The sequence below is a fragment of the Colossoma macropomum genome, unplaced genomic scaffold (assembly GCF_904425465.1).
Source record: "Colossoma macropomum unplaced genomic scaffold, Colossoma_macropomum, whole genome shotgun sequence".
Taxonomy (NCBI): Eukaryota; Metazoa; Chordata; class Actinopteri; order Characiformes; family Serrasalmidae; genus Colossoma; species Colossoma macropomum.
This window is the reverse complement of record NW_023495267.1, coordinates 2,375,008-2,390,309: the sequence shown is the minus strand read 5'-3', so window position 1 is coordinate 2,390,309 and position 15,302 is coordinate 2,375,008. Positions and strand designations below refer to the sequence as shown.

The following is a 15,302-nucleotide window of genomic DNA, read 5'->3' as shown; positions in this document are numbered from 1 at the left end:
GCAGTGATGTATCACAGCAATGGACCGAAGCAGCCAATGTGGTGTCTATGTATATATGTGTAATGTCAATCATTTCAACAGACTGCAAATCAACAACAACATGAAATAGTTTTTATCCCTCTCGTTTGCCCTCCTCAATCCGTGTTGCTGGGAGGACGGTGCTTTTAACTCCTTTGTTTTGTCCTTTGTTATTACCGCAGCCAAACTAACTGCAATAAGAGGGGCAGATCAAGGCAGATCATGGCAGGATGAAAGAAAGCGAGTGCACGGGCCACAGAAATAACATTACCTAGAAAGTTACCGGAAGGTGTGTGTGGGTATTCGTACCTTAGAGTTAAAATAAACTTGACATCAGATGAGGACACTGACAGGGGGAGAGAGAACAGCAGACCCTGTTGAATAACTAAACTTGACTATCTGCTGGTGAGTGGGGAAATGACCGTGTGCTAAGTGTTTTTTTTTAAGCATTACACTACTGTGCTATGCAAAATATTTTTTCAAAGCTGGCAGGTCTGTTAATATCATAACTCATGCAGCACTTCTGTGCGTGAAAAACGAATTTTCCCTCATTTAAATAACCGCTTAATAACACCAGTCTTGAAACCAGAGCGTTTTCTAAAAAATAATTTATTTGCAGAATAAAATAAAAGTTATCTGCCATACAAAAAGTATATGAAAAGGATCCTACTTATGCTTATACTGCAGAGAGACCTTTATCAGTAAAACAAAATGAGTGTGCTATTAAGCCTTAAATAGGTTTTCAATGATGTACAGTTTATATCAATCATATGACTAGTTTCATTCAAAAGGGATAACCTGTATGCATCAGTATCTGGCATCAAAATCTCTCAAGCAAAAAACAAAAATCCTCATACCATGGCTTTTTTTCCACATGCAGATGCAACAGACTTCAAAAGCTGCAGTGAGTCTGATTTCACGTTCTATATCGTAAAGAATACATTATTTCTTTTTTGCTCTTTTGTCTAGAAAATGTTCTAAAAGTGGGGCTCAGTCTAAAGCCTGGGGTCTGCCCTAGTTAGTAATTCCCCAGTAGTGAACTATTTGAGTATGTAGGGATCTCAAGAGAGACCCTGAGAAAAAGCTCAATATCTGATTTTTGTATTATTTTTTTTATTTAGTCGATGCCACTAAGTGAACCACCTCGTTGTCAAATGCATCATGCTGATTGGTCCTAAAAATGGCAAAAGAAATGACTCCCATTTAAGGGAAAGCTTAAATGATGTTAGATGGGCTTTTCTCAGATCAATTTGGATTAGCTAGATAAGTACTGAGTTCACTTTCTGGCTGAAAACAAAAATTCAATCAGATAAATTCTAGTCCCTTTAGTCTTGCCTAACAGGCTCCTCGTATAATGAGGTCTTGACCAAAACAGCTTCAATATCTGTGAAGTCAGATTTCTTTGCCCCCAGGGAGGAGCCCTAGACAGCTCTGCCTGACCACAACATGGACTAGTTTGAATGAGCAAGACTGCATGAACAGAGGTTCAGAATCACTGCCACTTTAAGACAAAGTCCTGCCTCTGCTTTCTCTGCTTTATCTCCACTTCATGCTTTCTTCTTTTTCCATATTCCATATATTCATATAATCTACAGTAATCCTGTAATCATAAACACATCAATATGTTCATCTAGGCAACCTGACATTGTCGCATTGACAAGGAAAACAAACTCATTTTTTTTTTTCCTCAAACAAAATAGTTTGCTCTAATAAAAAATAATAATGACAAATAGAAGTTAATGAACAATTATTACTTAATTTCAAACTCTGGCTTTTTCAAATACACCTTCAAACTATTGCACCAGTGTAGATATTTAACATATCTGTTTCAAACAATTAAGACATTTTTGGGCTTAATAAACTATGCAGAATAACATAGTAACAGTATAAAGCGCCTACTAGGAAAAGGACATCCGTCAAAAGAACCTTGAAGCTCAAACAAATGTTTTGAGAAAGACTGATATTGGCTTGGTACAATGCAGCTATAAAAAGTGATATGAAATTCATGATAGAGCTGTAGAGCGTGTTTCTATTGCAAAAGAAGTCTCTTGGCCACAACGTTAACACGATATGTGCGGATATTGAAGTCGTCGAAAGTTTCTCCGCTACCGAGACGAAACAGACACCAAGACAAGAAGAGTGAATGACGGTTCTCATCCGTGCCTAAAACACAGAAAATGTACCTAATATAACGGCTTTGTTGTTGTTTTTTTCTTTTGTCTTCTTTGCCTAAAGAAGAAAGAACTGGACAACTGATGACAGATTTCACGGAACTTCAGTTTCACTTCAATGCCTTTCAAGTAATGGGAAATGCAGAACTGGTCATTTTTCGCAACTGCGTCCATGAAAGATGTCCACTAATGGATCGTTAGCCTAGGCCCAGCTTGTTAGCAGCAGAGGATGCAGCTGGAGAGTATAGTAGATGTCTTCGACTAACAAGCACAACATAGTTCACTGGCACTGGATGAACAGCCTCTTTGACATGACTTCTAAAAACGACATGGACCCAACCGAACGATTAGCATGTAGGGTAAAAGTGCAACGGTCCTCTATGGTGGCCATAGGGACCTTAAACATGTCACCCTTCCGACTATCTTAGTTCTATCTTTCACAAGAAAAAAAAAAAAGAATGAACACCAGATAGGTGATCTTTCAAAAGAACTATATTTATGCGTCAAGCAGTGGCTTTGTTCTGGCCACTATAAAACTGACTCCATGTTCTCGCACCACTCGTGGTCCTCTAAGTTGTATATAAACTGTGTCCTGTTGACTTGGTTCAGGCCCATGTCCTTGCCCAGACTGTCCAGGTTCATGTCGGCGGAGAAGATCTCAGTGGACGTCACGTAGGCGTCGTTATTTTTAATGTACTTCTTGTAGTTCCTGCGCAAGCACTGCCAGGTGGTAGTGTAGAGGAGGAAGGCGATGACCTTCAGCACGATGGCCAGGCTCACATACAGGTGCCGGTATGCCACGTTGTCGTACAGTATGCAGGCGCCCCTGGACCCGCAATCCGTACTCCAGAACAGGCATGTAGAGTCGATCCCTGCACCGAAGATCAAAGGCGGAGGGATGAATCCTGCAAGATAATAACATTGTTAAGCAATCATGGATCATTTGACAGGTATAATAAATGCTAAGGAGATTACCATGGGTGTAGCTAGCAGTGGAGGATAACATTACACTAATAGACCATTACATAAATCCAAATGTATTAGAAGAGCCTCCAGGGCATTAATAAAACAGATTTAAAACATCAGTTGCTCTTTAGATATCAGTGGATGAGAGATGCTCTGTTGCTGTAAGTGGTGTTCATTTCATGTGTCTTACCCAGCAGCCGGAGTAAGAGAAACAGAACACCGAGAGCATATGATTTCAGCTCTGGCCTGACAGTCCTAAGGGGGTAGAAAGAATGAGAATGTTTTAACACAAAATGACAAGAAAGCCTAACGTTAAGTATAACATTAAATTTATCAGTATTTAATTTGTTCCCGCTTTTTTTTGCATGATTTTTCTGCCACTTTAGCACTTCCATTCTTCCGATCTTCTGAAGAGACGCCAACATTTACCCAAGCAACTACCCAAACACACCCTAGCTGCCTTCAAACTTCATTCTCATGTGCATCTAAGATATTTCTGAGATTACACCCAAGTTGTATTTATACTTTCATAAAAAAGGGGAAAGTCAAAGGAAAACAACTGTGCAAAACCTGGCAGGCCACCAAAACCGTCATCATCAGATAAACAGCACTTATAGCTTTCATCTTTGAGCAAGAGGTGTAAAGCAAGCTTCAGATCTGAAAAAAATCCAAAAGTCCTTCCAATCTTTCCACTATGAGAAAACAACTCAACGCACTGAGAGTCTGAAAGGAGGTATAACTGTCAAGAAGCTATGTGGAGTAAGGTAACTGTAATTTGTAATTAGTATTATTTGGATTGTGAAAAGCAGAAAATGCAACCAATTTCTAAGACTGAATTTTGGAGGCAAAAATATCCTGCAGGTTTTCTTTGAAAAACTGAAAGCAAATATCCTGAAAAGGAAGCTGAAATAAAGACAAAGGTGGACACACTAAATGCTGAAAAATAAAATTACATCCTGACACTATCATGCCATTAAAAAATGAGTTACATGTGCTTATATAAAGCATTTATAGTAAGAAAATGTGCAATGTACATTTGTTCCTTCTTACTCTAGTTCTACTGCAGTTCTTCCCATTTAAGTCCTATTTTAGTTTACTGAGGTCTGTTGTGTGTGTGGAGTGAGTCTGATCTAGGCAATACTGGCTGCGGTAAGGCTGCTTTTTATCAATGTCTGCTTTACCAATATTTACAAATAAAATGTAATTAGACTGAACTGAATTGAGCTACAAAATCCAGAACACCAATGCTTTGTTAAACCTTTATATTGGCCGGATTAGCAAACTAGCATAAGAGCAGCAGGGCAATGGCTGCAGTCTATTCACTACAAGTACGAAATGTGTACACAAAGCATCTTGTCTAGATCCTCTTGTATTCCAATTGTAAGGAAGCCAAAACAGACTTGCTGCACACATCCCTCATCCCCAGTGTGAGCAGCTGGCAGAAGCTCTGTTACCTGATGAGGATGATGACGGAGGGTGTTTGAGCCATGGCTCCAATCATGCTGCAGGCACAGATCACACAAAGGAAGGTGAGAAAGGCCTTCTGGCAGCCGGGAGTCGGGCATTTCCCTGGCACGGCTATGGGTGACTCACCATCACCAGAAATGCACGCACATCCGGTCAGGTTCTATTGGGTTAGAGAGGAAATAATCTATTAAAACATATGCCATAAAGTACAGAGGCAGTTCATGTTGCCATTAATATATCACCACTGTCCAAAAAAACAAAACAAAACAAAACAAACAAACAAACAAACAAACAAAAAAAAACAAGCATATACAAGTATATATGATACAATGTAAAGGGCAGCTGCTGTGTTCAAAGGATGTAGGAAAAAAAACTGAGACACAAAGACAACGATAGTTGAAAGGATTCGCTCCAAAAGTGTCACAGATCACTTTCAAGATTTTTTTCCCCCCATGGTATACCATTGTTGCGAGAGTGCTTTACACATTAAATAAATATTAATGCTATATTATGATAAGCACCACCTTCATTAGTCAAATAAAAAAATTCTGTGTTTTCCATTATATGTCAGCTGTTATTGTTTTCAAAAAGTTACAAATGGATATTCTGGCATTTTGGAATCAAACTCTTAATTCAATTAAACTTCAGTTATAAATGACAGCAATGATATGCCAACTGTATTCAATAATATATTATACGTAATGCCCTTTCCAACTATATCTTTGATAGTCACTTAATATCCATCTAAAGCCAGGCCTGGAGTGAATACTCAAGAAACACTGTAACATTAGAAAATAGCACCTAGAAATTCCACTGTAAAAGGCTACACCCACAGTGATGAATATTTATCAGTAACACTTAACAGTGGAAACACCTTAACCAAAGTGCCGAACCAGTGGAGATTACACACACTCAGTCTCTGCACTGAACACAGCAGTTGGTGCATGCGTGTTGGGAACTGGTGTTGAATTGCAATAACTGGAGAGTGTGGGGATTGTTGCGTTTGTCCTTCATTGCTGTAGACAGCAGCGCACTTTGTATGTTAATGTATGCAGGATGCCATATTGCAGGAGCCCATTAAAATGCTCAGTGCAGGACAACGTGTCCTTTTCTGAAAGCCAGCTGCACTGAGTGCATGAGGCAGACTGAGCTCAGAACATATGTCTCACAGGGGAGAGAGAGAGATACAGAATACAGAGAGTGAGACATTCATAAATGGACAGACTATCAGGAAAAATTCACACACACACACCGACACACCGACACACAGACACACACACACACACACACACACAGACACACACACACACACACAGACACACACACACACACAGACACACACACAGATACACACACAGATACACACACACACACAAAGCTACATTGTGAAAGTCTTAGAGATTTGGAGACCTCTTTGAAAATATGTAATTGCAGAAGAACATTTTGTAAAGTCAGCTGAGTATTAGACCCCAATGTGCAGATGAATTACACATTTGCGAGTGCGTTGAAAGATTATTCAAAGAGAACTCAGTCAGAATGTGTTAAAGGACGTGTCTTCTGAGGATGTAAGTTAATTATATACTATTGTCATATCTTCATCAGTATAATGCTGATTTTGCATTTGGGACTCCTCTGACTTTTAAATTATTTCATGACATTGAACAGCACATGGACATCATATTTTAGTGTGTTTGTCTCCCGACTCAGTAATGCTATTTCAGTTTTAACAAAAAAAAAAATGTACATAGTAAGATAATAAGATATATGCTCATCGTCTGTTTTCACCTCATAATTTTTAGCTCAAAAACAACAAGTTTACGAAGAGTTAGCTGATGCCAGACCTGAAAAACTCACTACGATATTTATTTTTTTATACCTTTAAATATATATGAGCAGAGTCTTTTATCTGCATTTTACTGTGATGCTTCCTATGTGCTATAGCTTCTCTAGCTGCATTGTCTGTTACCCAGCACCAGAGACGCTCTGCCGGTGCGGCGCTTCCCCTTCGGTGTGCAGAGGCCTTTATGAGGCTCTTGTAGAACTTCTATGCTTCCTTCTTTGCACTAAATAGATAAAAAATCTGACCACACCCAGAGACTCAGGTTCTACACAGTCCTCTAGTGGAATATAGAGTTCATCTCATGGTTATTCCATATGTGAATATGTAATATTAGAGAGAAGCTAATTTGCATTAAACAAAATCTAATTTACTATTCATTTTTTCAATCTTTCATAACTATTTGAATATTTGAAAATTCAGAATCATTTAATTTAATCTTTATCATTCAATCTTTAATTACATGACATTGAGTATTATTAATACAACACTATGTAAAATTCAGATACAACCCTTCATTTATTTAATTTCCAGTCAAAACAGCCATTATGTACAAGCTATTCTTTTCATCAGCAGCAAAAAAGATATTTAACAGTAAATTACACATGTAGCCTTGAAAGATGAAGACAGATACAGTAGGAAAGCACAGCAGAGATGGATAGAGGGAGGAACACGTTAAGTGTGAGTGAGGTGTGTATGAGAAGAATAATAACCTGAGCCAGAGGAGGAGGTACTCCAGTGCTGAAGGATCTGTTGCAGCCAGCGAAACAGGACGACAGGTAGGTTATGCCGTTGGATCCGCACACAGGGCTAACAGATGATGTGTAGCAGTTACAGTTACTGATGCACGCAGCTTCTGGTTTTGTGTTTGGTCGCAGAGTTCTACACACACACACACACACACACACACACACAACAAAAGTCAAAGCTTTGATTTTATTTCTATACTTACTGAACATTCAGAGTGGCAATTACGAGGAGTGTTACTACCTGCTTCCCATTCATAAAGCTCTTTTAGTGTAAGAAAGCACTTCTGAAATGGATTTTTTCTTCTTTTTTTTTTTTTTTGGTTCAAAGCCCAGCCATGACAATGACCGCATAAAAGTCAACAAAGCAAACAAAAACAAGGGCAGGAGGAGGGGAAAAAAGCCACCTGAGCGTAGCCCTAGCCTTCCTTACTCGTTGCCATAGGCGACGGTCACCCCGGCGACAGGCCCTGTGTCACAGCCCAGAAATAGGAAGGATACGTAGCAGGCGGTGGAGATCAGGTTGACCAGCATAGCCATGCGAGTAGCTCCCAGTGCAGAGAGGTTCAGCTTCTTTACCAACAAGCCGCTCATGAAGATGCCCAAGCATGCACACGGGACGGCTGTCATACCTGCACAGCAAGAGGCAGAATCAGCAATTTGCACTGGTCACATACTACATTTCTTCAAAGTGACAGTTCACAAAATGAACCTTTTGCCTAAATGTAGTCAATCAGCCAACATATTTTGTGTCAGAAATTTTGCACTGGCGCTACAAGGCTAATGGAGTTAACAACTAATGAAAGTTTACGTAATTTTATTGATAACATTACACCATACAGTATTAGAAACCACAAAAGTAAGCAGACCTGCTACAATTATTACAGAAATCACCTGATCGCAATTATTTGAGCTGATCGCAATTTTCAGAATCGTATGTTTAAGTCGCAACAAAAAGAGTGTGTACTGGGGCAGTTTTCAGTAGTTTGGTTAAGGCGAACACAGGCACATAAAAGAAGGCAGAAAATGCATTTATTGAGACACATCACAGGTCTTATGAAAACAACGTATGTTCTAAAATCTGACTTGGTGCTATAAAGCCTTTAGAGGGTAGCGATGAGTAAAGTTTGTTTATTTCAGCTTGAGATCTGTCTGTGATAGCTGGAAATTACCAAGTATTGATAGCTAGGAAGCATAATTAGCCAATCTTTTGCGTTGTACTTTCTGGAAAAAAAAAGTTATATTGTTAATCATCTTCATTTACTCAGGTAGAATCTTCAGGTAGAATTTCATGATTGGGCAAACTTATAAGCAAGACTATTTCAGATTACTTGACAGCTTGAAGTGGTCTGAGACAAATAGTGTGGTGGTTGTGGGATGCAGTTTGCACTATGCTAATGATAATATTCTAGTGAATACTGCCACTTGATAATGTCTTCTGGGTTGATAAAACACTAGAAGGTGCCCTAGAGGGTCCAAAGTGAATCACTTCACATGGAGTTTTTATATTTCTATACAGATGAACACGCTTCTTTTCGTAACATCGAACAGCAAAAAATATTTCAGCACTTCCATTATGTTTTTGAAGGCTTTTGAAGTCTAATTATATAACTTAACAGTGCCTCATTTACAATCATGATGTCAATTAGTGCAAACTGCTTTCACTGCTGATCAGGAGGCCCACCAAGCAGTGCTTAGTAGCTGAAGTATCCTTCTGCACAAAACAGAAAAAACAAAAAGATACTAGAAAGTCCCAATTCTTCAAAGATTTTATATTTTTATATTTGTATTCTTTATATTTTTTCTAGATTTCATATGTAAAATGTTTTGTCGACAGTTTTAGCCATTGAGCTCACTTTCAGACATTATTTGGTATAATTTGAGCAGGCAGTGGTCATGCTTTCCTGAAAGTGTCACTCCTTGTTAGCTACATTAGCCTCTCACTTCCAGTGAAAAATGGTCCTCATTTGGACACTAAACATGTACAAGAGGAAAAGGAGAAATCTGTGTAAATGTGGGTTGTTTTAAAACTATCGCTTTAATGAAGTTGTAGATATAAAGTGCATGTGCATGTTTGTATGTAAAGTGCCAGTCATACCCAGAAGCTGATTAGCAGAGGCGGTGGTCAGGTTAAACTGCTGTTCCAAGTACTTGCCCAGGAAGGCAGCAAAGCCGGCCACCACGGCAATCTCCATGCAGGCGGCCAGGATGATACAGGTAAACACGGGGTTAGACAGCAGGTGTTTGGTCACCTTGGGAATAACTGGGTTGAGGAGAAAGAGAGCCAGGATAGAAAGACAGAGAGACAGAGAGAGAGATAAGTGGTTACCACAACAACCCTTCTAAACAGAAATGACTGTCTATTCTGGTCCATTTTCTTGAAGAAGCTCAAATGGACCCTGTGCTTGTTACCTAAAAGCTACGGCATTTATTAAACCCATTATTTCATGTAACAATGAAGGACAAACGGAAAGGAAGATAAGTGCTTATCTGCTCTAGAATATTAGCAGCTTCAAAAGCTCATAGGTGCATTCAGGAATTGTTTTGAGCTATGGTCTGTTTTAAAAAGGCAGAGCCAAATTTATGGAACAAGGGATAACTCAATTTGGCCATGAAAAAGACAGCACCATAAAGCTATCGACTAGAGTACTAGAACTGTTATGTAAAAATACATTCCAAGTCTCCGGCTGTGCTGCTTCTGCTGTGTAGGGGGGAAAAGATATGCAGCAAGATACGCACTCATGAATATTTTCCTTTTGTTTGCAGCTGTTAGATAAACACATACAGTACATACATCAGGCCACCTCTTCTACCTTCATGTGTGGGCTTCATTTTCCCACTCAAGTGCTGGAAGACTTGACTGTGCTTAGTAGGCCTCCCACAACTAAAAGTATGAAGCTTGAGCTCAGAGAACAACAGCATCACAAAAACATTCAATAAATCTTTAGTTCAAGGATCTTTAAAGAACTTTGTAAAATATTCAGAAGGCATACAGTCCAAGTTATAGATATTTATAACGATTATGGTTATAAATGCAAAGTTGTGTGTAAATGTTTTGGCACCTCTGGGCCATTCCAAAACCTTAACATTCATTTCTTGAAATAGTTTAAGGTTGACTTTGATGAGTGTTTTGGATCAGCATCTTTCTGTGATGTCTAAGCTCTTCTTCACTGACTGCAGGACATTAGCTTCCAGGACTTGTCAATATTTAGTAGAATCCCTTCTTCCCTCTGTCCCCACAACATTTCTTGTGCCACTGGCTACAACCCAACCCCAGAACATAACAAAGGATTCAAATGAATAGATGGGCCTGGCCTATCCCTGCTTTGCATTTCCTTTCCTGTATAATTCAGTATGATATGTTGTATTGTCCCTAGACCTCATTCACATTCATTCAGGTTTATTTATTCATTATTGATCACGTTGTGTTTCATTCTCTATATCATGTACTATATTCGTGAGGAGTTAATGTATACAGTGGTCTCACCTCTGAGCTGATCGCAGCAGGACACGCTGTTGCCGTTGCGCAGGATGCCATTGCTGGGCTTGGATCGGTCAAAGCCCTGAGCCATAGCTGCTGGCAGCATGGCCTGCTCACTCTCAGTCCCACCCTCTTGCCGCTCCGACAGCGAGGAGGGGAAGCCGAACATGAAGAGGGCGGAGAAGAAGAGTAAAGCACCGCAGAGGAGGAAGCCGCCCCACCACGCTCCAATCCAGCCCGGGTCATCTGGGGTGATGCTTAGATTGTCTGAGGGTGGAGATTAGGTTTACACATGAGCATGTATGTAAATGACATTAACCTAGCTACCAAACTAAAAAGCAAAGCTGTATTATGTGTACACTAATATCAAAAGTTTGGAAGCCACATTTGGTAAAAATATATACATATAAATACGTTAAAATGTGATTTCTTTCAAGATATAATGGACAGCAATATGTCCAAAAAGTAACATGTCCAAAAGTGTCCAGTCTGCATCGGACTGCATTGACATGACCCAGATCTGATGTTTTCAGAGCTCTGTGGTCACATATATATTTTTTTCATGTGTGGTCCCCAAACTGAATTTCATGGCCAAGCAACTCAGGGCTGGAGGGGGACCTGTTTTCAGACTGAGATTAACATGCAGACCAACCACCATAAACTCTACACACACACCCACATACATACACTTGCCTTTGTCAAAAATGACTTTCTAGAATCAGTGCATAAATTTCTAGAATCAATGCGTTTTTATTTTCTTTATTTCTTACTCATATCTTTTATTTATTATTAATATGATTCGCTGAGATAACCAAGGTGATAAAATGAAAACTGGCAAATGCTTTTGTCTTAAATGTGACATCATTAAGACCATCAATATGCTACACATTAATGATAGCAAGGTAAATTAAGGTCCTGACATCTTTTCTCACTGCCCACCTGCTCGGATATGCCCTCATCCTTCTTAAGTAGCTTTTTCAATTCGTGTGTTCTTGGTGCCAACTGTTTTTTTTGAGTTCTTGCCTGTGTTGTCCATCTTCTTGATTCAAGAATTAAAATTGTGAAAAAAAGCAATAAACACTGTAGTGCACTATTTGTCATGTCAGATTCACACCATCATGCAGATTTTTCTTATTCGAATTTCTTTAACTGCTACATCATTTAAGGTGGAATGGGAAATGAGAATAAGAAGCTAAATTCCACTTCATCTAATCTTTATTTACAATCACCTAACCACTAAACCTCTTGAGGTGGGGGCCGCTGGTTTAATTTTGGTTTAACTTGAATTTTCAGCCAGTAAACACTGCAAAAGCATTAATGTATCTGGCCTTTTTTCACCTTCTCCCTAATCATGAACAGCTGAGAGCTATTAAGACCTTAATTTATGATTAAAGCTTGTGCTGCTAGTTCATTTATTTGTTGTTGCTGATGACACACATGCTTTATTTACATGACGTTATTGATTAGGATGTGTGCATGTGGGTTGCTTCAAGGCACAGGTTCCTTCATACTAAAAACAGAAATGTGCCACTTACATGCACAAATGTGTGCCATCAAAGCAGAAAGATCTGATCTGAGCAAAACATTGGATATGAGCAATGAGGCTTGAATGAACATAGGCCAAATGTCAGCAGTGGTAGTGTACAACCGATTTGTCATTAGGTTTGTTCCTACTGATTCTCATTGCAGCCATAATCATATCCACCTGATTCTCACATTCTGAAAGCTTTATGAACTGAATCACTGTTTAACATTCAGAGTTGGTACACAGTTAAAAACTGGTCAATGCAGACTTGCAGACAATGAAGACTTTTCCCATATACAGGAAAATTACTGCAAACCAACTGAATATTCTTTGGCTAAACTAGATGTCAAATCTATATCTTAATTGCTGGAAAATTGACTTAACTGTAAAATATTTTTGAAACTTCTAATCATTGTTTGCTTCTAAGCCTGGCACTATAGATTCAATTACCTGAGTCCTTGTTTATTGTTCGTTGTTATTTGTTGAGGTATTTAGGAGGATGAACCAAAATTTCAGGTAAAGAAAGAGAAAAAGGCTAAAGATTTTGGCTGAAAAAGCAAGAGATTAAATAAAACACTTAACAATAGGATTGGGCAGTATAGTGGTAATAAGATATACCCTGCAGTATTTAAAATTGAGCATGGCTACACACCACAGAACGTTCTTAATTGCAGCTTTAACTCATTTTACACCGGATGCGATGCAAATAAATGACACAAAAATGTGAAATTTTAAGACTATTTTTCAAGTCAAAACTATACACACCGGACGTGATGTGATTTTTTGGAACTTCAATAAGGCAATAAGCTTCTTTTGCTTCTCATGAAATTTGCACACTGTGACACTGCACCGAATGCTTTCCACTTAGCGAGAAGAGAACTGAGAGTTTCTCCGCCTCACAGCTACACACAACTCAGTTTGAGCTGCTTTTAGAGATGGAGCCTCATACACGACAAAGCACAAAGTAATCGGGCCAGATGTCTTCTACTGCAAATAAGATTTTGTCAATAGTTCTTTCAATGTGTTTATATGCACTTGGGTAATCAGATAATGGGAAGACTCTGGCTCAGGCAGCCATTAATCAAACCCACCAATAAACTCACAGAATAAAATGCAACAAACATAATGTAAAGCTCAAATGTCATGCCACTGCTTTTCATTTCAGAAAAAAAGGATATACATCCTCTAGAAGATGAAGAATATTCAAATTCTTTTTTTGTTTGTTACTGCAAACACCTGTGTTCCTAGATCCTGCTGAGGTTTCTGGCTTTTTCTTTAAACGATGAACACTGAAGCAGCTTGTGAGCTAATAGCACCCCCTGCCTGAGAAACTGCTAGACAGGAGTTTCAAAGCAAGTTTTACATATTAAAAAACAAAGTCAGTTTCTGAATTTCTGTTGTGGTTTTGGTGCATCTCTAATATTTAGTATTTGAAAGCTTTATTTTTTTTTAACAAGAATTAGCAGCCTAAAATAAATGATCTGCAAATATCATTAGATAGAACAGTAACAGCTATGTGGAACACACACATATGTATAGCGCAACAAACTGCACCACTTTCAATGTGGGCGGTAACAAAATCATGTGCGGGTGCACTTTAAATTACAAGAAAAAAAAAAGAAAAAAAGGTCAGTGCTCAGTCTGGCACAGTTAGCGTGAACTGAAACATGGATTACAATAGAAGTGTATCTGTTCCATCAGACAAATGACTGCAAATGCTTCAAAATGATTATTTTTTAAGAGTGATTTTGAGAGTGACTATTCCAGTATTCGTTTAGAAAATCCATGAGTATCTAAAGCCTGGAGAATGCTGTTCAGGCCAGCCTGACTTATACATACTATATATACACTAGAGATGAAACGGTTACCGGTTTCACGGTAAACCGCAGTAAAATTAATGATGGTTAGTAGTACCGTTAGAACTTTAAAGTATCGTTAAATGTTAAAAACTCGCTGTACAGAGTCAAACAAAGGCAGAATCATCTCTCAGATGCAGCTCTGTGTCTGTGTGTGTGTGTGTGTGTGTGTGTAGAGGGGAAGGGGGGAGAGGGAGAGGGAGAGAAGGTAGAATATGGCGGAATGTAGTGACAGAGATTCTGAGGTATTTCAGCCTTCTAAGAAGACAAAGTCTGACGTTTGGTCATATTTTGGGTTTTATAAGGATGCAGAAGGAAAGTTAATTGAAGATGACCACCCTGTCTGCAGAACAGGCTGAAAGAAAATAGCGGCGAAAGGGGGCAACACATCAAACCTTACGAGTCATCTTCGCAACCACCACCCACTACTTTTTAGAGAATGCAAGGTTAACTTTAACGGAGAAGTCTGTGGGGACTTCGAAATAGAAGAAATGTCATGGTTTAACTTGTGTTTATGGTTCATTAATAATATAAAATGAAGCTTTTAGCGTAAAAAACAAAACAAAACAAAAAAAAACAATCGGTGAATCAACTGTGAATCGAAACTAAAGCTTTTAACAAACATTTCTGTGGAGCAGAGTCTCCAAAATGAGCTCTGAGTTAACAGTCACACAAGCTCTGGAACGAGACGCTGCAGAATTTCAATCTGCACAGCTCCCCTTTCTCGTCTCACTTGCAGCATTTACTGTCTGAGAAGAGAATAACACCGTCTCAAATCACTCAAATCACCCCTACATAGTGCGCTACTGTTCAAACAAACACGATCATCATTAACAAGCAGCTGAGCTTTAAATAGGGAATTTGTAGCCTGTTGTTAATGTTGATTATAGATGACTTAGTCGAACGTTTCCTGCACTCTTTGGGTGAAGAATTTGCTATTTCATGATCCACAAAGTGCACTACATAGGGAACATAGTGTGCTTTGAGACGGGACCTCGCGCGAGTAAACGCTGTGTGCTGCTTTTAGGAAAAGCAGAGTTTCAGAGATTAAACTTTAGGAGTGTTGCTGCTCAGATGCGCGTTAATTTTAAGTTATGTTTCAGTTTTAAAATGCTTTTAAAACTAAAACATGTGTGAGTTCTACACTGTCTGCAGCTCACAGCGCGGTCACGCAATTCCTCTGTGATTTTGGCTGTTTTTCCTGGTGCACTGTATTGATCAGGGGTTCAGCGCCA

At 39.0% G+C, this 15,302-nt stretch overlaps 1 protein-coding gene across 1 annotated transcript in view; it reads right to left on the bottom strand.

The window, feature by feature from the left end:
* Nucleotides 1-609: 609 nt before the first annotated feature.
* Nucleotides 610-15,302, bottom strand: part of slco3a1 (solute carrier organic anion transporter family, member 3A1) — a 71,630-nt gene continuing 56,937 nt past the window's right edge. The window contains exons 4-10 of the mRNA XM_036561670.1: nucleotides 10,693-10,953; nucleotides 9,304-9,468; nucleotides 7,639-7,837; nucleotides 7,173-7,341; nucleotides 4,610-4,782; nucleotides 3,346-3,410; nucleotides 610-3,094 (exon numbers count right to left, since the gene is read on the bottom strand). Of these exons, the coding sequence (XP_036417563.1) occupies nucleotides 2,718-3,094; nucleotides 3,346-3,410; nucleotides 4,610-4,782; nucleotides 7,173-7,341; nucleotides 7,639-7,837; nucleotides 9,304-9,468; nucleotides 10,693-10,953 (1,409 nt within the window). The 3' untranslated portion in view covers nucleotides 610-2,717. The remainder of the gene's footprint in view (nucleotides 3,095-3,345; nucleotides 3,411-4,609; nucleotides 4,783-7,172; nucleotides 7,342-7,638; nucleotides 7,838-9,303; nucleotides 9,469-10,692; nucleotides 10,954-15,302) is intronic.